The sequence below is a fragment of the Plectropomus leopardus genome, chromosome 4 (assembly GCF_026936395.1).
Source record: "Plectropomus leopardus strain MGB_pleo_1.0 chromosome 4, ASM2693639v1, whole genome shotgun sequence".
Lineage (NCBI taxonomy): Eukaryota > Metazoa > Chordata > Actinopteri > Perciformes > Serranidae > Plectropomus > Plectropomus leopardus.
The window spans coordinates 21,551,565-21,577,900 of record NC_142179.1 but is presented as its reverse complement, the minus strand read 5'-3'; the positions used below and the strand labels follow the sequence as shown (position 1 = coordinate 21,577,900).

Sequence of the window (26,336 nt, the reverse complement as noted above, 5' to 3'; positions counted from 1 at the left end):
GTCTCCTGAGTTTGGTCAGACAACAACCATGACACCAGATCACAGGATGGGTTACTATTGTCATTATACCAACTGTGAACTGGGGAAGTCTGTTTAATTTAAAGGTTGGATACTATTTTTTTCTCAGGCTTTTCTTGCAAATAGGACTAAGATATCAACAAGAATTCCCTAATGAGTATAACTTCCTGTATCATATTACATTTATCAGTTAATGAGTGAATTCGATCACTGAAATCAGTACATTTTTAGAAAACTGCCACTGCGATTTAGGTTTGTTTACGCAATCTTTAGTTTGGGCTCTCTGGCGTTCCGTAGCGAGGTGGAGCAGACACGTGATCAAAGATTGTGATTGCGGAGTTCCTGGAAGAGACAAAACAAATGACAGCTGACCAGCAGACGGGACAACCACAAGCCTGTCATTTGATCCGACGTGATGAAATCTTATTTTGATAACACGATCAACAATACGGAAAACTGAGAGCCGCTGCTGAACAGATTATTGGGGAGAAACGAGCTAATAGTTACGCGTTAGCTTAGCCTAGCTTCCGTGAAGCGTCTTCAGTTGAGTTTAATCTGCAGGGACTGGTTTCGTTTTTCAAAAATGTATTCTCTGTCCACGCTTAGAGACATGCTAGTTGTTACCTTGCAATCCTCGACAGCCAGCGACATTTCAGAACGGGCCAGGCTTGAGTGTTTTGTTTACAGCCCTTGACAAGTGTTTATCTTGACAACACAGCCAGGCACTGGCTGCTTATCACAGCGCAGAGCTAGCTAGCTTCTCCGGCTAATGGTTGTTGTTTGTTTGGATCCAGTTTACGTATGACGACTGCTCGTGGTCAGTTGGTCAGCATCGTTTCCACCAGGAGACATCTCAGTCATCTGTGTGTTAGTGTGATCTGAGACACTAAAGATGGAGGCGGTCAGACCAAAGAAGACCAAGACAAAAAGCAGTGGGAAGTCTCAGGTGAATAACCAACACCCTCTATGTCTTTATTCTTTTGAGGCCACACGTGAAAGGCTTATTCAACATGAACTGGTCTAGGGGCAGTTAAAAACGCAACTCTGGGCTATTTAGTATCCAATCCAACACATAATATAATGTCTTAGAAAGGGAGAAACTGGAAAATATTTTTTTTAGACTCAGACACGCAAGTATAAGTGCAAATTAGATAATTAATAAAAACAGGTTTGGTTGGTAATATATCAGCTGTGTGTCTTCCCCAATTTGGATTTTATTCCTGTATTGGAATTTGATCTGTTTTTCTTTTAGATGTCTGTTTTGTATGTGTTGGAGATGACTTCTGTTCTCCCTTAACCTTAATTTAATGCCCTTTAAACACAGGTGATGTAGACTGATGATGAATTTTAACATAAAGTTTTTTGATATAAAATGAATTTTAATATACATTTTTATATCAATTGAGTTATGTTTTATGTTTTTAATATGGCCTCGACATCACTGTTTTCCTTCCCTGTGTTCTTCTTCCATGTATTTCCTATTCATTTTCTTGAACTGTTTATTGTCAATTGTTTTACGTCCCTGAGTGGTTCAGATGGTTAACCACACCTGCCACCATAGACCAACCTATGTATAAATATAGGTGTGGTTTCATCTTTTCAAACATTTTGACCTAATGAAGATCCAAGTTGGATCGAAACGTTGTCTTCATTAAACTTGTGTAGCAGGGATTAAGTGTGCAGGCATTACTTTTTTTTCCTCATGAAAGTTGAAAACCTCACATTAAAACTCTATGGTACAAAAACAAAAAACATTTTTTTGCCACATGAATCATAATTTTCTCTTCTCGTCACATGTAGTAAACTGCAGCACAGGCTGAGTTAGAAAAGGAAAATAGATTTTCTCACCCTGTTTGTTTTGTTATGTTTGCAGCTGGTCAGGAAGCAGAAGCAGGCGGAGGAAGACGAAAGAGCCACAGCTCCCTCATCTGTCTGTGATGAAGCCCCGACCTCTGGCTTCACCGACATCCCGCTCAGTCTGCCGTATCAGGAGCCAGTAGAGGAGCAGCGAGACCCTGTTCAGCCCCCTGAGACCACAGTGCAGCCCTCAGAACTGCCCTCTGAGAAACAACAGACATCCTCATCACATACTTCATCCACATCGGTGTTATCTAAGACTACACAGTCAACACCACAGGTTACAGTGCAGCTGACAGAGGCAAAAACGGAGGAAGAGGACGATGTTGGAGTAGCAGCTCAGGAGGCTGAGCTTAAAGTCACAGCACAGACCACCGAGTTGGATAAAGAGACAGAGTCATGGAATCAGCTGAGTGTTTCGACTCAGTTTCAGATTCCCAATGCCCCGAATGCCCCTGCACTGTACCCCTCTCTCCCAACACTGGAGGAAGGCCCTGTGATGCAGCTCTGTGAGGAAGCTGTGAAAAATGGAGAAAAGGGGCCTGCTGTGTTGGCGCTTCCTGAGCAGGAGTCTTCCCCTCCAAGTTTGCAGCCTGTCGAGTCTGTAGCCGAACTTTCTAGGAGCAAACTCTACCCTGAATTACCCAAGATGGCTCCAGAAATCCAGGTACTCTCAGACACGTTGACTTAGATTATTAGTATGGCTGTAGGTTATTCAAATGGATAAATACTGAATGGGTTTAATTACAGTCTTTATTATACACATCATGTCTTTCCCCTGACACAATTAGACAACAGTAAAAAGCCAGTGCATTATAATTTCACTCTGTGTTTCTGAGAGATTGAGTGTGTATTGGTGGAGGCAAGATAGCTTTCACAAGCTGATTAAGTATGTAATTGTTCTAATGTGGGCGCACATTATGCTGTTATGTTATCATTATCAGGGGCATGATGTAGCCTTAAAATGAAAATAACATTTAACATTTACTGGGACAATACAGTCACTGTAATATATTTAAAATGACTGTATCTTATTAGACTGTTCAGCTAAGTAAATACTAATTGCTTCTACCTGTTTGGTCACAGTATCATCATCATCCAACGTAAAATACAAATTAAGGTATTTAATCAAACTATTGTAATACTTGATTGTCTCAATATTGCCCAGACCCAGATAATGGCATCGTTATAAGGTGGCAACATTCATTGTGTCCTTATATAAAGATATATGTTGACATATCAGATAACCTCTCTCACCTCCATGTTTTTCGTCTGCAGCCGTTCTCACTGGAGCAGCTGAGTGTATGGGAGCCCGCTGGAGGTTTACGAGCTTGGTTAGAAGCCGTTGAAGTGTGTGCAGCCCAGTTCTGTGCTCTAGCCCGGCAGGAGAACCACGAACTGACCGAACTGCTGCAGAACTATTGGCGCTGCCGCAGACAGCTGACCCAGTCACACACACAGCTGCATACACAGTCCTCCGACTGCAAGAGCACTCAGAATCGTCTCTGGAGCTTCAGAGATGAACAGCTCACACTTCAGGTGTTGTGCTTAAAACAAAACGCTTGAATATCATCAACTATGAACCAATGGTCCTCTGCTGTAGTGACACTGTTAATATCATTTCTTCCCTGCAGGGTGTGTGTGCAGATCAATCGAAGGTGTGTGGGTACCACCGCTTCCAGCAGGCAGAGTTCAGTCAGAGTGTGCTAGCGGAGCTGAGGAGACTGTTTGAAGCTCGCAGTGAGCTGCTCCATCAGAAGGTGGCACTACATGCGTACACGGCTCTGCTGTCACGCCTACAGGTGGAATCGTACTTATATTGTCTACTAAAAGGTCAGAGACTTTTAAATTCTTCTTAAAGTGGCCATAACATGCCTGTTGTAAACATGCCTCTCATGGCCGATTTTAACTACACACTCTATATCAGCTTTGTGTTTGTTTTTGTTATCAGATTGTTCTGGCAGCCAAACGCAGCCTTGTTCTCTCCAGCCCTTGAAAGAGGCCGTCAGTGTCCTGTTTAGCTTCACTCGCAGAGTCCTGGATGACACACAGTTTCAGACAGACATCCATCACTGGCTGGAGAGATTGGTACACACACACACACACAAACACTGTAAAACTTTTCTTACTCCATGCTCCATTGGTTGCAATGGAGCATGGAGTTTTATTTTGGTGTCTCCTCATGGTGCTGTCCTTCTCTCCAGGTGGCGGTTCTGCTGCATGTTGGAGGGTCAGGAGAACACCTCTACCTGCTGTGTCATCTTCTGTGCTGTCCTGCAGGGGTTGGCAAGTGGGCTGCACCCTTCCTTCAGGTTAGTCAGGGACAGCTCTTCATTTTTTGGTGTCGAGTCAAGTGTTGTCCACACTGACTAGAGCTGTCGTCACGATTTCTGCCTCAGATCCAAGTTTGGGGAAACTCCTGTGGCGTGCAGCACTTCATGCAAGCTCTAGCCGTCCTAATGTCACCTGCCGGGTAAATATCAGAACCATTTTAGCAATTTCTTACCCACTGACTGTGAACTGTTCAGTCTTTATGTCTTTGGTTTTCTTTGACAGTCCAGGTCATCCTTTCAGGGTCTAACAACCTCACATCTCTAACCTGTGGCTTGTTTTGTTTTGACTTAGACACCGTGCAGAATTTCTGGCGCATCTGAAGCCGTGTGAGAGCCAGAGCTCAGCAGCTTCTGGACCTGAGTCTGGCAACTGGACACTGGTGGATGAAGGTGGAGAGGAGGTATGTTTGAGGGGCCAGTGACTACATAAAAAAGAGAAAAATCTTCCACATCAGAGTTTGAAGACATTATTTGAAAAATGGGGCTAAGTTAATGTGTAAGACACTTTAAAAAGGTGTGTATATTTGAGACGGTGCTAGAAATGAAAGCTGTTTTTTTCCTGGTAAAAACAGCATCTGTTTTGTTTTCATCTCAGGTTGTGATGTTTTGTTAAAAAGTGCCCAGTCTGTGTGTCTCTCAAGAAAATGTGATGTGTCTTTGAGGCTTGTAGATGATTAATTTGTAAGTCTGATTCTTCTGGTCTGCTGAGTCACATTCAAGGCTTTTGTAAACAAGGTGCCAAATGAACACCTTTGACTGGTTAAATATCAGCCTGCAGGCTTAAAACCACGACGGCTGCCAGTGCGAATGTGTTCTGAATGTGCTCAGGAACCTCGCCATGTTGAGAACCCTCAAGAAAAGTATTATTTTGCTACATAGAAACATTTTAAGACACTGTGATTTATTATTGTCATTGTTTTACTTTAAATTTGTTTTATTCTTTAATGAAATGTGGTGGTATTACAATATTATATAAAAAAAAATGAAGTAGTGTCCACATTTGCATCCTGGCTTAAAAAACTGTTAGCCTAAACGAGTATAAGATGCAATGCGATATGATATGGTAAGTTGCAATTCTATCCAATAAGATAAGTTACAATACAATAAGATAACAGCGTAAGATAAGATACAATAAGGTACCATAAGATAACATGATATGATATGATAAAACTTTATTTATCCAGAGGGAAATATCTGTGCAGCAGTTGCATAACAAAGTTGGAAGAATGCAGATAAAAGAGTACAAAATAAAAAAAATAAATAAATTAACTTAACAGTAGGTGCAACAAAATATAAACACTAGATAACAGTAAGGTACAAATAAAGTGCACTCCAGTATATTCAATACAATGCCAAAAACAGGTTATCATTATGGAAGATAAATATAGGATATAGGGTTGCTTATAGATACGTGTGTACAGTGACAGATCTGAGGTGGTAAATGATAAAGAGTGAATGGTTAATACAGAATGTTCATGATGCAACGTGCACTCTCACACTAACTACCACAGACCTGATAACGCACAAAGAGACTGACAAAACGTATTTTCTTAAGAGTGCAGAATGTGTTCACGCTTGCCTTCTTCTCTCCTGTGCTCAGGATGAGGATCCAGACAGCAGCTGGTTGTTGCTCTGTGAGGAGGATCTGATCTCTCTGTTGACCCAATTCCCGTTCCAGCAACTCTATTCAAACATGCTGGGGATGAGCAAGCAGGGTAAGGGAGTCTGTCTGCCGGTCTGTCCTTTGGTTTGATTCACTCATGTCTGCACTGACTCACCTCTGTGCTTCCAGGTGTGTATGAACCCCAGGCCTGTTCCAGTCAGAAGATGATGCGTGTTTTTGCTTTTGCCTCCTCACTCATTGAAATTCTCGCTCTTGGACTCCAAACATACAACAGGGCACGATACAGACAGCTCGTTAAACGAATAGGACACATCATACGGTCAGTGTGACAGTAATGTTCAGTAATACTATGCATATATACAGAATATAACATCATATATTCATAATGCTGTCTTCTCTCTTTTTCCTCAGAATGACAGTGTGTTATGTCAGCGATCACTGGGCCCAGTATGTGAGTATAACTGGTGCTGGTGGATCCAGCTCTCATGGACACTCTCTGTCTTTGGACAAACTGCAGCTGGAATATGACAATCTCTTCCTCAGAGCTGTTTTACATGTGCTCCGAAACAAAAGGTGAGGAATTGGCCTTAAGTTTCCAATTCAACTGGACTTTATTTACCTTTATGGTAATATTTAATCATTATTCTTATTTTAATGTCATGCCTTTTTGGCGCATCCCACATGGGATTACAAGACACTGTTATTTCACAACCATCTTCCAGTCTTGCATGTACAAAACAAAACATGTTAAAAAAGGAAAAGAAAAGAAACACACAAAAAATAAAAATAAAAATACATTCCAAATGAAATGCTCACGTGAGACACTACCAAACATGGAAAGATTATCTCAAATTGATTTTCTCTCTCTTCCAGGCTGGGCATTTGGTTGTTTATGTCCGAGATGCCGTATGGTACTCTGTCCAGCTCTATGCTGTGGAGGGTCCTTTATGCTATGCAGTGCGCTGAGACAGCAGGACTGGAAACACTCAGCACTGCTGGTGACACACGCTCATGCATTCAGGCTCTTAGAGGTATGCATGGGCTCTGTAGTAAAACTTAAATGTCCATTCATCATCATATTGAAAGCTCAATGTATCCTAATCTTAATGCAGTTTTAAGAGTCTGCCGAGTCTGATGTTGATATTTGCCAGCGTCATATTTTATTTTATGTCTCTGTTTGTAGACCCAGAGCACCAGGAGAGGTTTGAACACTGGCTGTGTGAAGTGAACAGCTCTGATGGCATCTCCCTCCTCACCGCACTAGCACACATGGCCACACCAACTCAGCACTCTGACCCCGCGTTCATCACAACCATAACTCTGCTCATGTACCAGGTATGATGAGGTGATGCAGAGGAAAAATACTAGAAGAGAAGACATGTTTAAAATAAAGTTGTAGAGTAATTTGTATGTGTCATTCAGGTATTATCTATAGACTACAAGAATTAAGACACTGTGTTTTTTCTATGTAAAGTACCGAAGGTAGCCAATATGAAAACAGGAGAGCAACATAGAGAAAACACAAAGTTTCAAGGATATATAACACTAGTTAAAGATTCATCGCCCTGGTCCCTCAGTTAGAAAGCAGTACCTATCACTTCTTTGACATCTCTGTTCTTATTTTTCCTCCAGGTATCTTATGTGAGCGTGTCTACCAGAGAAACTTACTCCAAAGTGGGGAGGGAGTTGCTGGCTGCCATAGCAACAGCCCATCCCTACGTTATCTCTGTCCTCCTGGAGAGACTGAGAGAGACCATACAAACTGTGGGAATGGTTGGTATTGCTACTCTGTTATTAAGGTTTTAACTGTACGTAGTTGCCTAGACTGAGAGAAAAATATATTTTTATTATATTATTTATATATTATTTTTTGAGAACATTTACATATGTATCAGTATAAAGAAAAAGAAAAATACAAAAAACAATTAGAATACTTCACGCAAGCTTGTGCGTGTTTGTCTGACACTTTGTCAAGAACCATACTTTTTACTGTTACACATTTAATCAGTGAACAATACATGAAAAATGTCTTTGAGAAAATAAGAAAGGAAAAAGAGAAAAGAGAGAGAAGAGAAAAAGACAGTATTGTGACCTAAAATATACCTAGAGCACCCCCCAAATGATAGAAAAATATCTGATTCAACACTCAGTTCAGACTTATGAGTTTTTACACTTGTGTTGTGTCAACATGTGTGTGTTAGGTGGCTTTGTACTTGTGCAAAGAGCTGCCTCTGAGTCTGTGGCGGCCACGGCCGGAGGAGATCTGTGTGATTGGAGCCTGGTTGCAGCAGCATCCTCTGTCTGCTGTGGAGAACCGGCTGGCTTGCGTCATCCTGGAGGGTCTGAACTGGGGTTACACACAGGTAGTCAGTGATGCATTAAAAACAGATGTGTCCAGACACCTTGAGCACAACAGGAGTTAAGTTAAAGCTGTTTGCTCTTGCAGGATGGCTCCCTGGCCTTGTCTTCATCTCTCCACAGTGAAGTGGCTCTGCTGGTGGCTGAAGCCTATCAGAAATACCTCACTGACAAACCGTACACTGGCCTCATATCAGAGGGAATCAAACAGGTGACCCGTTCACTCTTTGCTCACAGATGTTCCGTGTGAACGACCATGGCTTCATTTTCCATCTTTCTCTCTTGAACCTCCTCCCTGCAGGTGTCTTACCTCGCCAGTGTCCTTCGTCTGGGCGTGTCTCCTGAAGCGTCCTTTAGTCAATGGGCATGGCAGCTGTTGCTGCGGCTGAAGCTCCATGGCAACGCTCAGAACCCTAAAGGAGCCTGGTCGGTCCCTGCTTTGGCGTCAAACCCACCTCCAGAGCTTACACACTCGCCCAGCATGCACTCTGTTATCAGGGCTGTAAAAGCAGGCATCCCTATTGGATGCTACCTGTCCATTGCGATGACAACAGTGGGACATAGGTCTGTAATCACTCACACAATGCCTTCACAGGGTGTCTGCAGGTGCTTAAAAATATTTCTTAAATTCAATTTTATGAATATCAGGCCTTTAAAGTCATCCAATAGGCTAAATTTTGCATAAGTGAGGTCTTAATTGCACAAATATTTTATCTAATTTAATGTATTATTTCCATTTTTGAATTTGTTTTTTTGCCATTTCTTCTGTGTCAAAGTCCACATTTCTAATGTTACAAATCTGATAGATAAGAAGATTATATGTCCAAAAATCATTCTTAAATTTGTTTAAAAATTATAGTGAACTGGTCTTAAAAAGCATTCAGCTTGAGTGTATGTTACCTTATAGACACCCTGTTATATTCATGCTTTATTTAAACTTGTAAACTCAAATTTAATCTCCTGTGGATTTTCTTTCGGGATGATTTTCTAGTCTAGAGCACTTCTGCACTGATGGAGTCGGGTTGTTGAAGAGTCTGATTCAATCACGCCACCTGAGAGCTGCTGTGCATCTTCTTAACAACATCCTCCCCCCAACCTACCCTCTCAGCTTCTACCTGCTCAACAACTCTCAGTAAGAACGATACAACCTTCACACGCATGAAAGATATTTGTTGTAGCAGCTACTGTACCTCAAACATTTATATACATTCTTGCCTCGACTGTCGTCCCCCTGTTTTTGCCAGGTTTGTAAGCTGTATCCAGTTGTTCTTGCAGTACGACAGCGTGTGTCCTCAAGGTGTGACACAGCAGGTCACTCACCGAGTTGCACCACTCCTGACAGGCACCACCTATGGAGACAATGTCCGACTGCTGAACAGTGTTATTCAGGTTTGTCACAGCAAGCTTTTATTGGAAAGATGAATTCTAGGTTTTCAGTCATCACAGGTAATTATCAGCTTCCAAGAAAAAAAGGTTTAACTACCATAAGAATTAGTAGATTTGGAAGAAATTTTGAAACAGACGTCAAAGTATTTACTTTGTCTGTCTATGCAGCTGTCAGTTATTTTTAGCCAAAAAGGAAAAACATTGAAGTTTTACTTTGAAAAAATGCTGGTAGCCTGTGCACAAAATAAACTCCATAAAAGGGGCTTATTTACAGATGTATCAAATTTAAAGCCAAAATAACATGCAAAATTAATATAAGTTGCTTTAGCCCTACATCTTCTTCAAACAAAAGAGTTATTTATAATCATTCAGAGTTTAAATACACACTATAAACATGCAAAGAAACATCTGAAAAACATAATTTAAGCATGCTGTACACACTGAACATCCTGTAATATCCACCCACCTCATATTTGTAGGCAGCCTGTTATATTTATCATTCTATATTTGTTCCAGCACCATTAGTACTCTGCACCATTGTCCAGCTGTTTACAAACTCCACTGTGTTGTTTTTTATATATCTGTTTGTATGTCTGTATATATACACTTTTTATCTGTATATTTATATCTGTAGATATCATAGTAGACAAGTGTTTGACTTTGCCTTGTTCAGCTCTGTTGTTCTTGTTTTTAGCTGAATGTCTATTTTGTGCATGTACATTGAGAACAACATAAGAGTCACATGTGCACACATACACATCGCCGATTCTGAATCTGAAGAGGACGTATGTAAATGTGTGTGTTTTGTCTTCCAGAGTCACGTGGTGGAGAGCTCACAGCCTGGTCGCGTTGGTGCTGCAGCGGTGCTGGAGTTTTGGGTGGGGATTTTGACTCAGCAGAACATGTGGTACCGGGACAAAACAGTGCTGTTCCTCATGGATCAGATCTGCTGTGCAGCGTTCACACACCATCAGGAGGAGTGTGTGCAGAAACTTCTGTACCAACAGCATAAGGTATTTATTTAGTTGTGCTGGAGGTTTGCATTATTTAGGGACTCTTTGGGTTTCAAAGGTGCAGATGCTGAATTTTATCACTGCAAATCAACTTCAGTAACATTAGAAAGATAAATATTAACATTACTGGGTTGCACATTACAATGAGAGGAATAGGTAGGTGGTGATGGATGCTGAACAATTACCTTTAACACATTAAGCTTTGAATTTTATAGTTATGCAGCAGTAATTGGTTCATTTAAACTGTGATAAAACTGATTCGGTATCAATTATATTCTGAAAGTATAAGTAAACCAACCATGAGTTACAAGTAAAAGGGTTCCATCAGTGAGCAAGGACCAATAAATCAGGCTTAACAAGCACAGTGACACCAACAATAGCTGTAAATTTTTCCGTTTTCATGCAGAATGCCTTGGGTTACCATGGAGATCGGGGTCTGCTCTCCTCTCTGGTTGGCTGGATTGCTGGAAATGCTACACCCTCATTCATAGAGGGCCAATCCCTGAGTGCGGAGGTAAGGGTTCCCTAAGCACCCACAGTACATGCCAGTACTCTTGATCACATTAGTGAAGTTCTCGGTCCTGACAGCTGTCGTCTATGTGTTTGTAGGTTTGGTTCGCCTGGCTGGTGCTGAATATGGAGGGCGTGTTTGAGGAAGACTCTCAGCTGAGACGCTGTGTTGAACATGAGCTCATGTCAGAGCCAAACATTTCCCCAGAACAAGCCTTGAAGGTACACAAACATATATTTATTTGTCAAAGAGGATATATCAGCATTATGTTTATTTATAGCAGGCGCGCAGTGTCACTTGGCACAGAGAATTTACAAGACGTTGGAAAAAATACTATCTTCCTATTACAGAAACAATTCCTAAACTCATCTCTGTGTCCTGTCCTATCTAGGGCTGCACCGGTTTTAGATTTTTATCGTACAATAACTGCATCATAAAAATAACAGTTTCACACTATGATGATATACACTTATTTGCTATTATTATTAGTACTATTAGTTACTATTTGATCAAGCAAACATTTTATCATAATTAAAAAATCAAAATCATTTTATTAATAAATGTATGTGTAAAACATTTGAAAGGCAGTTGAGGGGGAAAGGAAATCAGCATGTGCAGGTTAGATTTTCCATCCGCTTGCCTTTTTTTTAAAATACCGTAGATAAGAAAATGTATGCGAAATGATAACCGTCAATTTTCATACCACTAATCTTATCTTATCTCAGTATTCGTATCTCATGTTTCTGAAATGAGGCCCCTGGTCTACTGCTGGCTCATTATACCCAGGGCTGTATGTGGATGGTGATATCTTTGTGTCTGTGTCTGAGCCAGAGGGCGCAGCAGAGACTGAAGTTGCCGGTGGCACCATCTCTGCAGCGGCTGCAGGTCTACCGCTGGGTGTGCCAGGCCTTAGCCACGCCTCCTGACCACCCCCTCCTTCCTCTGGTCTGGCAGAAGTTCCTACAACTCTACCTCAGACAGCCAGGACCAGAGTATGGGTATGATGCTCACGCACAGTGCTATTTTTTAGTCCGAGAACAAAGAATTAGGCTGCATTAAAATGACAATGTATGTTTTTGTGTGTGTGGTCCACCAGGCTGGCTGCATGTGGCTGTATTGGCCGAAGGTTTTTCCAGGCTTCTTCTCAGGCCGCTTTACTCAGAGACCTGAGACAGAGAATACAGGAGGTCTCTGATTTCCACCATGCTGCCAGCCAGGCCCTCAGGGTGCCCCCACCACACACACCTTCATCAGAGAGCCAGGGTGACGACAGCCCCGACAATCTCCGCCCCCCTCACCTTACTTCTCCTCAGCTACACACAGAGCTCGTCAGGTAAGTCACTGAGGCTTTATGTGCGCACTTAAATACATGTTTGACAGGGTTAACGGGCTCTTAGATCGCAGCTGATTGCTTGTTTACAGGTTGTTTGGTGTATTTGCCGTGTGGCTGGATGATGAGACTCTGCAGAAGCAGGAAGTATACCTCCCCTCCCTTCCTCCTGAGTATGAACCACACAGACTGGCACAGGTGATGCAGCGGCAGCAGGTGGGTTTGTCTTTATGCGTGTTTACATTCAGAGTGAAACACTCACATTCAGCAGTTGTAAATAATCTCACTATGCAGTGTTACATCATGTAGGTCCTACGTTTGAATGTGTGTTGTCTGTTTTGTTGTAGGAGCTGTGGCTGGAGTACGTGGATCAGGAGCGTCTGCAGTACGATGAGAGGGAGGTTCTGTCTCTGTGGGAAAAAGTGCAGAGTGAGCCAATCTTCTTACAGACCCAAAACCCCGGCTTCACTGACTATACCAGCATCAACAATGGTACCGAGCCAAAACTTGATTTGCTTTTTTATCAGTCCCAAACAGAAGTCTAAACAAACTGGCACAAAGCTTTAATGCTGCTGGAGGGAATGTGCAGAAATCATAGTCGATCATAATTTTTTTTTCTAGTCTTTCTATTCAGACTTTCTGGAAGGAAGCAGACATAATAATCTTAAAAACCCTGGGTTTTAGTATCGCATTCAGTAAAACAAAGATAAAATCTACCTCCTAAAGATCTGTCTGACAGCAAGTAAAAAGTCCATTACAAAAAATAGCTCCAGAAACACAAAACATCGCTGGCCTTTTTTTCCCACATTGTTAAACACCTACATCTTCTAAAACTTATGACCTACTCAATTCTACTGTGAGTACAATTGTGGGAAAAGTGTGTTTGTTTTGCCAGTGACACAGATCTTTCATAATTACTGTGTGTACTTTGTGCAATATTTTATTTTTAATTAGGCAAATACCCCTTGAAACACTGATCATCCAATGACCTTTTTTGTTTGTGTGTCTCATTTGCTTTTCGCCTACTGTCCTTGAAATGTGAAAAAGAAGTAAAAAGTAAGAAAGAAACAAATGAAAAGAAATGGAACAGAGCCGAAATTGATAGCCTAAATTCAGAAGATGATGAAAACTTCAGCAGTGGTAAATGTAAAACTGAACAGATATGAGCTCAGATAATCACTTTTTTGTTGGTAGTTTCTCGTTTTAATGTCATGCTTTGTGAATCTCTATGTGTGCAGCGAGGGAGCGTATCCTGTCCAACCTGCAGAAGCATCCAGTTCCCCGTCCAGCTCCAGGGCTGCAGCAGCAGAAGCCTCCAGTAGCTGAAGTCCCCACTGTCTGCCTCACTGACTCTAAAGCTGCTGCTGAACTGCTTCGGCAGGACCTCAGCATCCTGCAGGACCAGGCCAGGTAAACCACATTACCACATCATCAGTTCAGGGTTTGTACAAAGATGCTTGAAGAGCTTGAATTTTGAGTGGGAAAACATCAAGTACTGGAATTCTTTTAAATAGCCCCCCTGTTTTTTTACAATGTGCTTAAAAGGTCCTTGAAATTCAAATGAAAGTAGCAAAGAAACGATGCCAGCTGGAACTTAAGTTTCACTCTCAGTTTTCGGCGGAGTTATTGCATCTGAAGAGAGAGGAAAACAAATTCTGGTGAAAAGCCAACTCATTAATTTAATTTATGTTAAGTTTAGCCATGCCAACACTTGCTGGTTTTAAGAGTTGAGCAAAGTAAAAAAAAAATAAACTACAGTGTGCAGGACATTGCTTGTCCCTGTGTCAGCTTCTCGGCATTAAAATCAGTTCAGCCTTAAAAGAGTGTGATAAGTAACCCTTCACAGAAAAGAGCGACATTTATTTATGTTTAATAAAAAATGTACGTTTGAAAATGATTTTTTTTGCTTTGAGTGAAGTCCATGAAATTGAAAAAATAGCACTTAAAAAAGTAACGATCAGTCCTTGATTTTCATTTTGTGATGTCTGTACGAACACACATGCATAAAAAGAACTGTGCTCACTTATTCAGACTCAAACAAACAGCACACATCCAAACAAAAATCATAAAGCTACCCAGTGATTACAAAATGCTTGTTCACCTTCGTGTCAGGATTGCAGTGGCACGTGAAGCCCAGCAGGTGGCGATGGAGCAGGAACTGCTGGAGAGCCTTCCTCTGCTGTACAAGAACCAACCAGAGCAGGTCACCATGGCCTTGGAGTGTAAAGGGAAGAGCGGACAGCCATGCCAGGGGGCTGCAAACATCACTGTCACAGTGCGACCACTAAAACCACATACTAGCCATGCTTTTGTGCATTTTATTGTTTCTTTGTCGTGATATATGAATGTGTTTGTGTGCGGTCTCTCTAACAGTGTGAGCGTGTCCAGAGACAGGAGGCAGTGCAGACTCAGATAACGTCACTGCGCAGGGACGTCAAGAAGCTTCAAGCTGATGCCATGGCTCCTCCACCTCAGAGCCTGGCCCAGGCTGCTGTCCACACTGAGAACTTTATCACGTCAGTATTAACATTTGTTTCTGCTGAAAAACAAAACAGGAAATTCATCACAATGAATACGAGATTTGGGAGAAACTGGCATCTGTTGTGATTAATGCATTTTCATCTGCTCAGGGCGCTGGTGAATATGTACAAGGCTCAGAAATCACCGGCGGTGCAGCATGTTGGGGTGTCCGCCTTCTATCAGGTAGTCTCTTTTGTGTGTGAAGACACACTGCGACATCCCCCAACACGCCAATACTTCTCTTCGTGTGTGGAGATACTGGGACAGGTGCGTGTACATACATACTCACACACACTTAGTAGTACAAGATTTATAGCATTGTTTAGCTTTAAATTGAAATGCCCGATTATAGTTAGGATAGTATATAACCATGGGGAAGATTGTCACTCTGATTGAATCAGAAAAGTCTGCTGCCCAGGGATTATGGGAATATTTCACCCAAAAAATGACTGTTTGTGTATCAGCTACTCACCCTATGTTACATTGAAATTTTGAAGAATACTTCTTTTACTACTTTTGGTATTACTACTAATACTGCTTTTCTTGGATGCCTCCACGGTGAACAATGAAAACAAAAAACAGCAAACATTCTTGATCAGTTGAAGTCATAGGGGGTCCACGTTTAACGACAGTAAAATTAAATCAAGGCATCAAGTCTCATTTATCAGTCAAACAAATGCACTTTTGCTAAATCCTCAATGTTTAAAACACTAAAACACTGGCAGTTCATTTGGGCAAGCACACGCATTTAAACTCTGATCTTGCCCTCCATTGAGTTGCCCGGGTGTGCTACCTATCTGTGCAAGACACTGTTTATGAGAAAGTGTTTTAAATCGTAAGGTTTTAGCAAGATTTGGGTGCATATGCCTGGATAAATGAGACTTGTATTATACTGCGCAAGTTGTGTGAGTTTGTAGACGGATGTTTTGATCTAAGTTTGCTGTTGTTGTGACTTCAATTCATCAAGAATTTTCTCAGTTTTTGGATTCTATGTTCACTGTGGAGGCTTTTGACAAAACCAAAGTTCTACGGATAAAGCCGTAAACAACTGATTATTTAAAGGGGCAGGTTCACACTATCATCACACTTTCTGGTCACATTTGAATTAACTCGCGCTGTTTTGTGTCCAGGTTTTTATCCAGGGCAATCCAGAGGAATGTGGTCGTGTCCTGAAGACAATCCTGCAGCAGAGGCGTCTCTGCCCGCTCATTTCCCCGTTCTTCACTCCCAATTCAGCACCCAATGAACTGGTCTTTCTCTACCAAGACGTGGTGACATCTTTACACCTCGACAGTGCTGATGTCATTTTCATGCTGCTCACAAAGGTTAGCCTACACCCAAATACAACACATTTGAGAAATATGATGTCTACCGGAAGCAGTCCAGTTCCAGTCACCCTCCTCCGTCTCTCCCTCTGTAGTTTGATTTGTCCCAGTGGCTAAATGAAGCCCATCCTGTGTTTGCGGAGAGAACCCGTTTGCTGGAGTTGGTCCACGGAGCTCTCTGCGTCTGCGGCCGAGACCCTGAGCCTGAACTTCTAACACCTTTTCACCTTTTTACCAAACACTGGACCTGGCTTTTACGCCACCATTTCCCTGATCACTACAGTGACTGCCTGCGTCTGCTTATGACCAGTAGGTGTCTGCGTCTGTGAGTCTGTGTCTGTGAGTCTGTGTACAAAAGCTGCACAAATGAATCTGTTGATTACAGTAGTTATTAACTCATTAAGCCACTGCTTGAATCTTAATTTCCTCAAATCATGAAACACCATTTTTAAAAAATCTATCTTGCACAAATGCCCATAGGAAATTCAAACAGTGAAAGATTAGGTCACGTTAGACTACACACTAGTACAGATTAAGAACCCACCATCAAAGACTTGCACGAACAGCAGGTTTTTCATATTTTTTGTTATATTACACTTTGCCTGGAAATGCACTTAAAAGCAAGGACCATTATAGTCCTGTTGTTGCTCATTCAAGTGATTCATCAAAACACATTCATCCTTCTGAAAGAATAACTCCTACTCATCTTCCCACCAACAAAAGATAGAATTAATTAATTAATTAAAATTAAAGTAAGCTGAATCATTCCATAAAGCTACTGAATCAAATATTAGATAGAAAATGTGCCCATAAGTGTGTGTGTGTGTAATTAAGGTGTTTTATTAAGACAGAATGTTCTGTCCCTGTGAGATAAAATGATTGCAAAGGAAGGCAAAGCTACAAAATCAAACATCAAAGATAAGAGAGTTTTTGTTTCAAGAATATTAAGTTTAAGGGGTTTGGTTTGAAACTTCTTCAATAAACAACTCATTTTCTAACCTCACCAGGCTCCTCAAACCAGTTACTGAGTCCAGAGTGCTGGAAGGTGACTCTGAGAGTGCTGGGCTGCTTACCTCCGTCCCGCAATACCAAGAGCAAAACTGAACAAATGCTCAGCACCACTGATGTCTCTGGCCGTGCTGCTGGACCTCTGGCTTCTCCCTTCAGATCCCCCATCAGCCTCTCCCCTCAGCAGGTAACTAAAGTTGGTGTTGTCATTCGTAGACACAAACTTCTTGATCTGATATTAGCCAACATGTCAAATGTTCAACATATAAAATGACTCCAAACACACTGTGTGATTTCTCTGGTTTCCAACAGGTTGATGAGACAGTTGAGTGGTTGAGTGAGTACTTCCTACGGAGTCGTCTCAGTAAGCCAGACCTCCGCAGTTTCGGCCTCTACTCAGCCTGGACTCCTTACATCAGTGATGTTGTTTCCTTCTGGGACCATTTGATTGGCTGTTTGATCAGCATGCAGCTCAGCAGCTGTGCCAGAGAGTCAGTGGGCAGCAGCAAAACAATGAAAGGTAATAAATGTCAGCACATGTCGAGGACAGTAATACTTCAGGGCAGCAGTAGTTCAGTCCAAAGTCAAAGGTGGAGCGCGGGCTCCAGAAACAAAGCATCGAATCCCCAAACTTTTCCAGGGTCATAGTTCATGGCTGACTCTACGCTACCTCCTTGTTGCATGTGTGTGCTATGGGTCAAGTCCAGTTTATTTATATAGTACATTTTATACGACAGGCGTGGACTCAAAATAAAAGCATGTAAATGGGAAAATACTACATATATTTAAAAATACGTTAAAAACATAAACTGAGAAGGTAGGACAATATAAAAGGAATCCGATAAAAAGGCATCATTGTCATTATGCTTGTTAAAAAGAATAATAATTGTAATAATACTATTAATGATAATAACAATGACAGTAATGATAATAGCGACACCAATGCTGATTCTTGAGTAAAGGTGTAGGGAGGATTTGCGAAAAGATGTATTTCAACTGCCAATTGCTTGAAAAATTGTGTAGAGTGACAAATTATAAGATAATTATGTTTTATTTTTAATTGAATTCAGCTGATTTGTGCATATGTGTTGTTGTTATCTGTCAGTATTGAAGTGAATTGTATCTTGCACTGTTGCAGCTCTGCAGGACCTACACAGTAAGATTGTGAAGTTATTTAAGCCTTGGATCTTTCCTGTGGACACTGATGATGGCGGGTGAGTACAGCACACCCTCAGCTCTCAGGCAGATGTTGGTTTTAGATCATCGGCGAACTGTTGTCAGTGAGGCAGATGTGGCACAGATGTGAGCACAGACAGAGCTGACTCTAGAGAGGGCAGCAGATAACAATTATTCAAAATTCCACAATTTTTTGCAGATGTAATCTTTGCTCATTTTTGCAAGAAGATAGCAGATGATTAGAGTGTTGTAGTAGTCTTATGGTGACATTTACACCATGAATTGGTGAAATTCACCAGAATGCAGGAAATGAAGTGTTTGATGCTCACAATCTCCTGAGGGAGGACTTCCACTCCCACACTTTACAGCCTATGTGTCCCCCTTTCGTGTGACATGAAAGGTACGCCTTTGCCTACAAGTAGGCTTCTACAGCTGAAACTAACTACTTGGCAGTGAAGAAATTGGCAGCGAACCACTAAACATGCTCAGGCTCACACGAACTTTCAATGCAACTTAGCTTCTTTCCTTTGAAAGTAAATAGGCCTATGATATTAAAAACCTTATATCCTTCTACTTTTCTTTCAGTAACCTCTGATTTTTTTCTTTTTAGGCTGCTCTTCTTTTCCACAGAACAATTGTTATAAATGCTTCTCATTTGGCTCTGTTGCCAAATAACTGCTTTCTGAGTGGCTGCTGTTTGTGATCAATAATGAATGTCAAATTTCTAACAATTAAACAATTTCTAACAATCAAAACACACAACATAATTTCTATTCACGTTGCTTTTTTGCTCCCTGAGAAACTGATATTTTATCTGTCCAGGTTAATCAGATCTGTTATTTGGTATTCAATGTCATGCTTTGTTTTTTTAATGATGAAGAATAGTAATTAGCATTTAAATTTAGGGAAGACAGCCTACATTTTAACCGATGGGGACAGTAAGGGATGTAAATGGATAGAGGAGTGCTGTCCCAAAAAAATCTGAGAACTAATTACCTAAGTAAAACAACAGTGGGATTTTTTTTAAATCTCTGAAGCTCACCAAACATTACAGATAATAAACTACAAACATGACACTGCTCATAGAGAAAATGCCATATTAGATGTTTAGTTATAAGTCAGCCATGTCACTCTAAAGTCTCTCATGCAGCCTGAGGTTTGTGTTGTGACTCTCCTGGTCGATACACAGACAGCAGTTTAATTCTCTTCAGGGTAAGGAAAATGAAAAACAAAGAGGATGTCAATATGTGTGTCTCTCTGTCTCAGTAACCTCAAGTGTTACCCCTGGCTGGAGACAGACGCCAGTGCCGCAGGATTTCTGGTCAGTCTGTACGCTCAACTCACCGACACTCTGCATCACAAGTTCAGAGGTGGGTTCCCAGCAGTCCTGTGTGTACACATGCATGAGTGTGTACTGTTAAACTTACTTTGTGTTTGTGTGTGTGTGTGCGTGTGTTGCAGATCGCCTGCTCCCCAACCAGAGAGGCGCACTGTGGCTGTGTATGATGCAGTACTGTGAGAGCTGCACCTCTCCCCGTACACCTGAGTACCTTCTGTACCTGTACCACACACACCTGCGCAGCCTGCCCTGGAGACACCTGCACCCCGACACCCAGCTAATGGAGCAGCTCTTCAATGTGAGACACCCTACCCTCTAACTCCTGACCTCTAACCCCCGACACTGCTGACTGGTCTAGACATGCATGACACAGGGGAGCTAGCTAATTTTAGACCTCGGTCCTTGGCCCCTAGTTCCTATTATTAGCTTCTCTGTTCCTGGAAACACACTCTCTCAAAACCCACATGGTTCTGAAGAGGCTGCTATAAAGAAACTGCACAGCTTAAAAAAGTCTCCCTAATCAAATTAGATACATTTCAACTCATTACTCTCAAGAGAATTGGATTATCAGTTTAGCCATGAATGTGCAGAGAACATTAAGTATGCGTCAAACAAATAGAAGTAATAAATATTTTGTCTAATCAGGTGAGACCCAAGAGATTTATTTCGTTTGCAGTTCTGTTTTGTCGGAGAGGATTTTTGTGTATTTTATCACCTTCCTGTGCGTGCAGGTGGAGAGAGGAAGTCCCAAGAGCTGCTTCCTCTTTCTAGGAGAAGTGTTATGTGAAGTCAACTGGGTCAGTGTCCTAAGTGACCACCTACAAACGCCCCCCACCATGACAACATATCCAACTCTACCTGACACAAGCACTCAGAAGGAGTCACATACAATGTTAGTCTATCTACTCTACATGCTAGTTTTTCTGGCAAAAGAGGAGCAAATCCTGAGTCAACAGGTGAGTCCAGATTATTTTGGTTTCTCATCAGGGTCCAACCTCTTGTACCTTCTTCACAAATTCATATTTTTCATCCTCCAACTCCAGGACTCCCCTCTGCTCAGTCTACTGGTGCAATCCACCTCTCTGCCCTGGCATCAACTGGACCTGTCCTCATACCAAGGCATTCTGGGATACGTCAGCACCCACTACCCTCCCTCCCTGCTGCTCAGTGGTGATTCTGCTCTTCAGCTGCTGCTGAAGTCACTGCGTAGCGCTGCTGGGCTCCACCCCCGCCCTAATGAAGCCCCACACAGGGTGAGACTAAACAAACCCGTTTGTTTTACAGTCAAATCCCACATTTCTAAAAGCTTCATAAATCTTTTTGATAACCTGTAGTGCTATTTATCAATCAAGATTGTTTTGGTGTGAGCGGCTGAGTGCTGGAGATATCAGCTGTAGAGATGCCTGCTGTCTCTCAAAAAAAATTGAACGAGATGGCACTCAGCTTGTGGTGCTCAGAGCATCAGAAATAAATGAATCTGAAAATAGTTCCTAAATGAAACTACTTACAACAAGATCTGTGGATTATCTTGAGTAACCTGATTATGATGTCTGGAAAAACACATTGCTGTTGAGTTTTTCTCTCTTTTTTTGGCACTTTGAGCTCCACAAGCAGAGTGCCATCTACTTCCATTATACTAAAGAGAAGGCAAAAGTCTCTGTGGCTGATATCGCCAACACTCAGCAACACAAGGGAGAAGGGAAAAGTATGATTTGGGAACAAACTGCTCCTTTAAATTCTAGATTGAGTCATTACAACAGTACTAAAGTTAAAATAATATCCCAAATTTAAGCTCTGTTTGTGGTAGATTTCAGCCCAGTCAAGCTTTACAGTACAACATACTTACTGATGATTTATGTATGCAGTACATCATTTTTTTAAAAATAATTCTGGCACTGCAATCATTAATAACTTCATTACTAAATTATTAAAAATTTACAGCTGAAATTACATGAGTCAGTTTCCTGGTTGAATGGTGATGCTTGATACAGTATGACTGTTGTTGAACAACTGTATTATACAGAGGAGCACTAATGTCAGAGAATATATAGTAAGAATTGTGCCTCTTATATCTGCATCCACTCTGCCCCAGGCAGATACACGTTGTGGAAAAGTGGGAGGCTTGATACATCCGAATTAAATTTAGACTTAAACAATTCAGTTTTCTTTGCCAGCTCTGTATCACTCACCCAAATTACATAAATGTATCACTTTAATCCTTACAGTTGCTGACGTAGAGCGGCAGAAGGCAATTTTATACACTATTTGATAATGCTCCAAAGTTGTTGGATTTTGGCAAAATATACTTCCAGGCTTTACTGTACACAGAACAGCTCTAAGATCCAGAAATGCACTCTTGCTTTAATTTTATCAACTCCATTTCTTCAACACAGGGTGCTGCCAAACATTTGTACTGCTTATTATAGCAAAAATCTGCATGAAAACATGTAGAAACAAGATTTATTTGTACAAACATTTAAAAAAAAGAAACTTACTAGAAATATCAGAAGTGAATTAATGTATTAACTTTTGGTAAAGGTGTCATATTTTACCTCAAGGGTCAGATTTCACCTTTTTTTTTCTTTTTACTTTGAAAAATCTTTTTTTGAATAAGATAAATTGCATATAAACCAGTATTCATAAATAAATGGTTTATAGGTGTCTATATCTGTATAGCATTAATCCAACGAACTAAAAAGCTATATTCTGTGTTATTTTGCGGCTGTCAGGAGGAGACGCTGAAGGCTGGAGCGTATGTGTGCTGGTGTGTGCAGTCTTTGGTGACTCTGGAACAAGGAGGCAGCATCAGCCTCAGCAGCCTGGAGGCTCAGCTGGAGTCACTCCTGGAGAGCGTCGTCACATTCAACCCACCTGGTGAGTCGTCCTTACAGTCCTCCTCAACAACATTAATAACCGTCTGTAATATATTGTTTCATTACCATGACCTTACAACCTCCTCCTTTTCTCCTCTACAGAGACAGGTTTGGAGCAGAGGCACATGGCGTTCTGCAGTCTGTTCAGCGATGCTCTGGCACTGCTGAATGGAGTTGGTGTCTCAACAGGCGAGGCGCTTGCTGCCCATGTCATTACCTGGTTGGACAGGAAGGGGAGGGGCTTCCCTATTCTGCCTCTTCTCACGGCTTGCTCCCGCTGTCTTGCATCAGTGCGGCACATGACGCGGATCATGGAGGCGTGCATTACAGCGCACTTCAACCATGGTACACAAAGCTACAGTTTGTGTTTTATCTAACTGAAGACTGTAGCTACTTTTATTGGGAAACCTTATACAGTTTACTGCTCACTGTTACAGCAAGAAGAAGGAGCTTGAGAGTTCATCTTTGGTTTATATCTCTGTTTTGCACACATGTAGCCATTAATATCTTAATGTGCTGTACATAAACTTACATAAGATAGACATTTGAAGGAGCTGTATGCCACTTTCAGAGCATTAATATAACAGAAAACCAGTGTTTGCTCTGTGAAGATATGGTGGAATCATGGTGTCCTGAGCAGAGAGTGAAGTCACGCTGCCTCTTTTACTATATTCACACAGACATAGTGCAATGCATGGTGTCCTTTCATTATGCTGCCTACGCAGCATCATGCAGTGCATGCAGTGAATGATTTTAGACAGCATACCGGCGTCCAGGAAGCAAAAGATGTGTGATGGGCCTGACATTAAACACAGCACCGTCAGCCTTTAGTAGGACATATAACATATATGTTGGCAGCACTTTCTAAACAACACCAATGGCGTAACATGGCAACAACAATGATTTACCAGCTCTGTTATATAGCAGCTGATCTCGTCCTCTGCTCTGAGGGTAAGGAGCTCCCGGGCCTCCTTGTTTTCCCAGTTTGCCGACATTATCAATTACTGTTCTTCTTTTTTGAGTTAGCTGTTAACTGCTTCTAGCTGCTCTTTAAATCTCTGGTCAGTGAGTCACACGCACACATCGTCAAAACATACACCCATCCCATCCTGCTGGCTGTCCCCTTAACTCAGACAATGAGTCTGCACTGTTACTACTGTTGCAGAGGAATAACAGTGCCCACCTTGAAAAGGCATAGTTAAAGGGGCTAGCATTTGTTGTCATTTGAGTTTTTCAGGGGTTTTTTGAGGCACGAGCATGTTAGTGCAAGCGAGTCCCTGTGTGTGTGTATATCACTGGTTAGCTAATTGCCTCAGTTAGCACTGTTCACACTGTTGGCACCATTAGCACCTCCAGCACGAGCTCAGCCACCTCCATGTTGAGAGCCAAGTGCAGGCAGTCCTGGCTCAGACTCATAGAAACGCTCTGAATGTTGCATACAGCTCCTTTAAATCCCGAGCTTTTGTTTGATTAATTTACTGGAGTCCTCTCCTCGTAGGAGTCCCAAAAAGTTTGTTTAGTCCTTTAAATTTCTTCTTTTAGTATCAGTAGATTACTGTGATATCAAGCATTCATGTTTGTTTCTCTGTGGTGTGTTTCAGCTGAGGAGGAGTCTGTAGGTTGGGGTCCTGTGCTGGCAGCACTGCAGGTGCCTGAGCTCACAGTGGATGACTTCCTGTCTGAGAGCCAATCAGGAGGCAGCTTCCTGACGCTCTATGCCTTCATCCTGCAGCGCCTCAACTCTGAACGCACAGCAGCCGAGGAGAGGAGGACTCTGGCTTTAATTAACACATGGACCAATCAGGTCTTCCCAAGGTTTGACCCCTCATTCTCTCATTTGGTTGCTTGTAAATGTCTTTTAAAAGTCAATTTAGCACGACAACATGTGTGCTTTTGCGTGTCCAGTGGTCCAGGTGATGAAGCCAAGCTGTTTCTTTGGTGGCACAAAACACTGAGTCTGTCAGCAGAGCAGCTGAAGCTGCAGGCAGGTCAGACTGAGGTGTCAGGAGTCATCATGGGTCTGTTGAGGTTGCAAACCAGGCTGTTTCAGCTGGGAGAAGAAAGACTGAACTCTGGGCTGTTAGGAGCCATCGGCTTGGGGAAGAGGTCTCCCGTTTCTAATAGGTAAGCTCACATGCACTTTATTAACTAATGAAAACATGCAAAGGAAACAGACAGAGGAAAATATGAATTCATCAATGCTGATAAACCATCTGTTAATGCCTGTCTGCTGTACATCTAGGTTCAGGGTGGTGGTACGCAGTCTGGCAGCATTCCTGTCGATACAGGTGCCATCAGAGACCGAGCTTCGACTCCAGCCCACCAGTGACTTGCAGATTTCTGCAAAAGCACAGCAAGTACGCAACAAAACTGCAAGTACAGTGCTTTCATTTTCTAGTCCACAATTATCTAAAAAAACTTGTGGTTCTCTTCCTTTTTCATGGGTGCAGATGTTGGGGGTGTTGGAGGCCATGCCCAGCAATAAGCAGTATGCCGAGTTAGAGGACTCGGTGAATAAAGCTGTCCAGTTCATCCGTTACCCAGGACACTGTCTCAGAGATGGACCCCGGCTGCTGGCCCTGCTATCTAACCTCCTCTATCCTGACCTCAGATACCTACACGTCATCCGTTAGCCATGACCTGACCTGACCTGCTGGAGATCGGAGAGGACGTGAATAGACTGACAGTAAATCTCTGTTCTGCACGGAGAAAATCTTTCTGGAGCACAAAGTTTTCAAGTAATGACTGTGGTACTAAATTGCTGTTTCCGTTTTATCAGCAAGAGTTACATATCTTATCAGAGAGGGCTGACTGTTCATCAGAGCTCGCTGTGCATTAGTTAACAAATACTTTTTGACTGGTAATGTTCAGTAGAGAGTACTAAAACCAGTGAAGAAATGTCATGCGCAAACCCCTAATCTTCAACTCGCACTTTGCCTCCTTCTCTCATGTTTATGCCTTGTTGCTTTTTATATAACTTGCCTGTTGGTTTTCACCACAATATGTTCTGTTCTTGATTTGAGAGGAAGTTGCACATATTTATTGTTCATGAATCAAAGCTGGGCTTTAGGTGTGAGTTTCGGCACCTACATGTGGAATCTAACAGAAAAAGTTGAAGGGTCCACAGATTATTTGGAGGAAGTTGACAGACAGATCTAATAGGCCCATAAGTTTAGTAGCAACTTCTTAAAAATGGGGTGGGGAACATGCCAGGAAAAGCTGGATGGCAGAGTTGGATGCCTGCTACAACTCCCTAAAGTCAGCTGTTAATGCTAGCATCTAGCTACAATCTGAAATCAAAACTAGGTGCTGCACAGTGGCTGCCTGTATGAAGTGATCAGGTCAAGCAACAGAACATTTGCCAGTATTATTTTCATGTCCGGCCAAAAGTGCTTTCCTTGTTTCTGCCAAAGAGATGTTGTTTTTATTTGCTCAGCAACTTAAAACCATCTTAACCATGAACTCCAGCTGCTTCATCTGTCTCTGTTGGGTACAAAAACTACAGGCTGAATATGCACATGCACTAGAAAGTACACACAAAGTACCACTTACAATGCCCCACACCAAGTAGTGCGCTCTCAAACTGCTGTTGGTATTAGTAAGAGAGCAGGGATGTCATGTTGGAGTATATAACTGGATCTATGTGCAAAAATGTGCTGGTTCAT

At 41.9% G+C, this 26,336-nt stretch overlaps 1 protein-coding gene across 1 annotated transcript; it reads left to right on the top strand.

Annotated features, from left to right (window-relative positions):
- Positions 1–337: 337 nt before the first annotated feature.
- On the top strand, positions 338–26,133 carry epg5 (ectopic P-granules autophagy protein 5 homolog (C. elegans)). Its single transcript, XM_042487703.2, has 45 exons — positions 338–964; positions 1,892–2,542; positions 3,154–3,414; positions 3,510–3,708; positions 3,827–3,963; positions 4,080–4,187; positions 4,275–4,348; positions 4,501–4,609; positions 5,809–5,923; positions 6,001–6,151; positions 6,244–6,405; positions 6,706–6,863; positions 7,016–7,167; positions 7,465–7,605; positions 8,034–8,195; positions 8,279–8,401; positions 8,492–8,754; positions 9,182–9,322; positions 9,435–9,579; positions 10,392–10,589; positions 10,996–11,103; positions 11,199–11,321; positions 11,932–12,098; positions 12,197–12,433; positions 12,523–12,646; positions 12,778–12,922; positions 13,669–13,840; positions 14,543–14,705; positions 14,804–14,946; positions 15,061–15,217; positions 16,081–16,275; positions 16,371–16,584; positions 17,283–17,470; positions 17,596–17,803; positions 18,422–18,497; positions 19,726–19,829; positions 19,921–20,096; positions 20,530–20,754; positions 20,842–21,051; positions 22,528–22,672; positions 22,774–23,016; positions 24,273–24,486; positions 24,577–24,795; positions 24,914–25,028; positions 25,122–26,133. Exons 1-45 carry the CDS (start codon positions 911–913, stop codon positions 25,302–25,304), a joined length of 7,758 nt encoding a protein of 2,585 aa, XP_042343637.2. The 5' UTR covers positions 338–910; the 3' UTR covers positions 25,305–26,133.
- Positions 26,134–26,336: the final 203 nt, after the last annotated feature.

Coding starts and splice junctions, on each gene's coding strand:
- epg5 (XM_042487703.2), top strand. CDS start 911: ATGGAGGCGGTCAGACCAAAGAAGACCAAGACAAAAAGCAGTGGGAAG. Junction 4,349..4,500: donor GTCCTAATGTCACCTGCCGG/GTAAATATCAGA, acceptor GTTTTGACTTAG/ACACCGTGCAGAATTTCTGG. Junction 21,052..22,527: donor CTAATGAAGCCCCACACAGG/GTGAGACTAAAC, acceptor TGCGGCTGTCAG/GAGGAGACGCTGAAGGCTGG.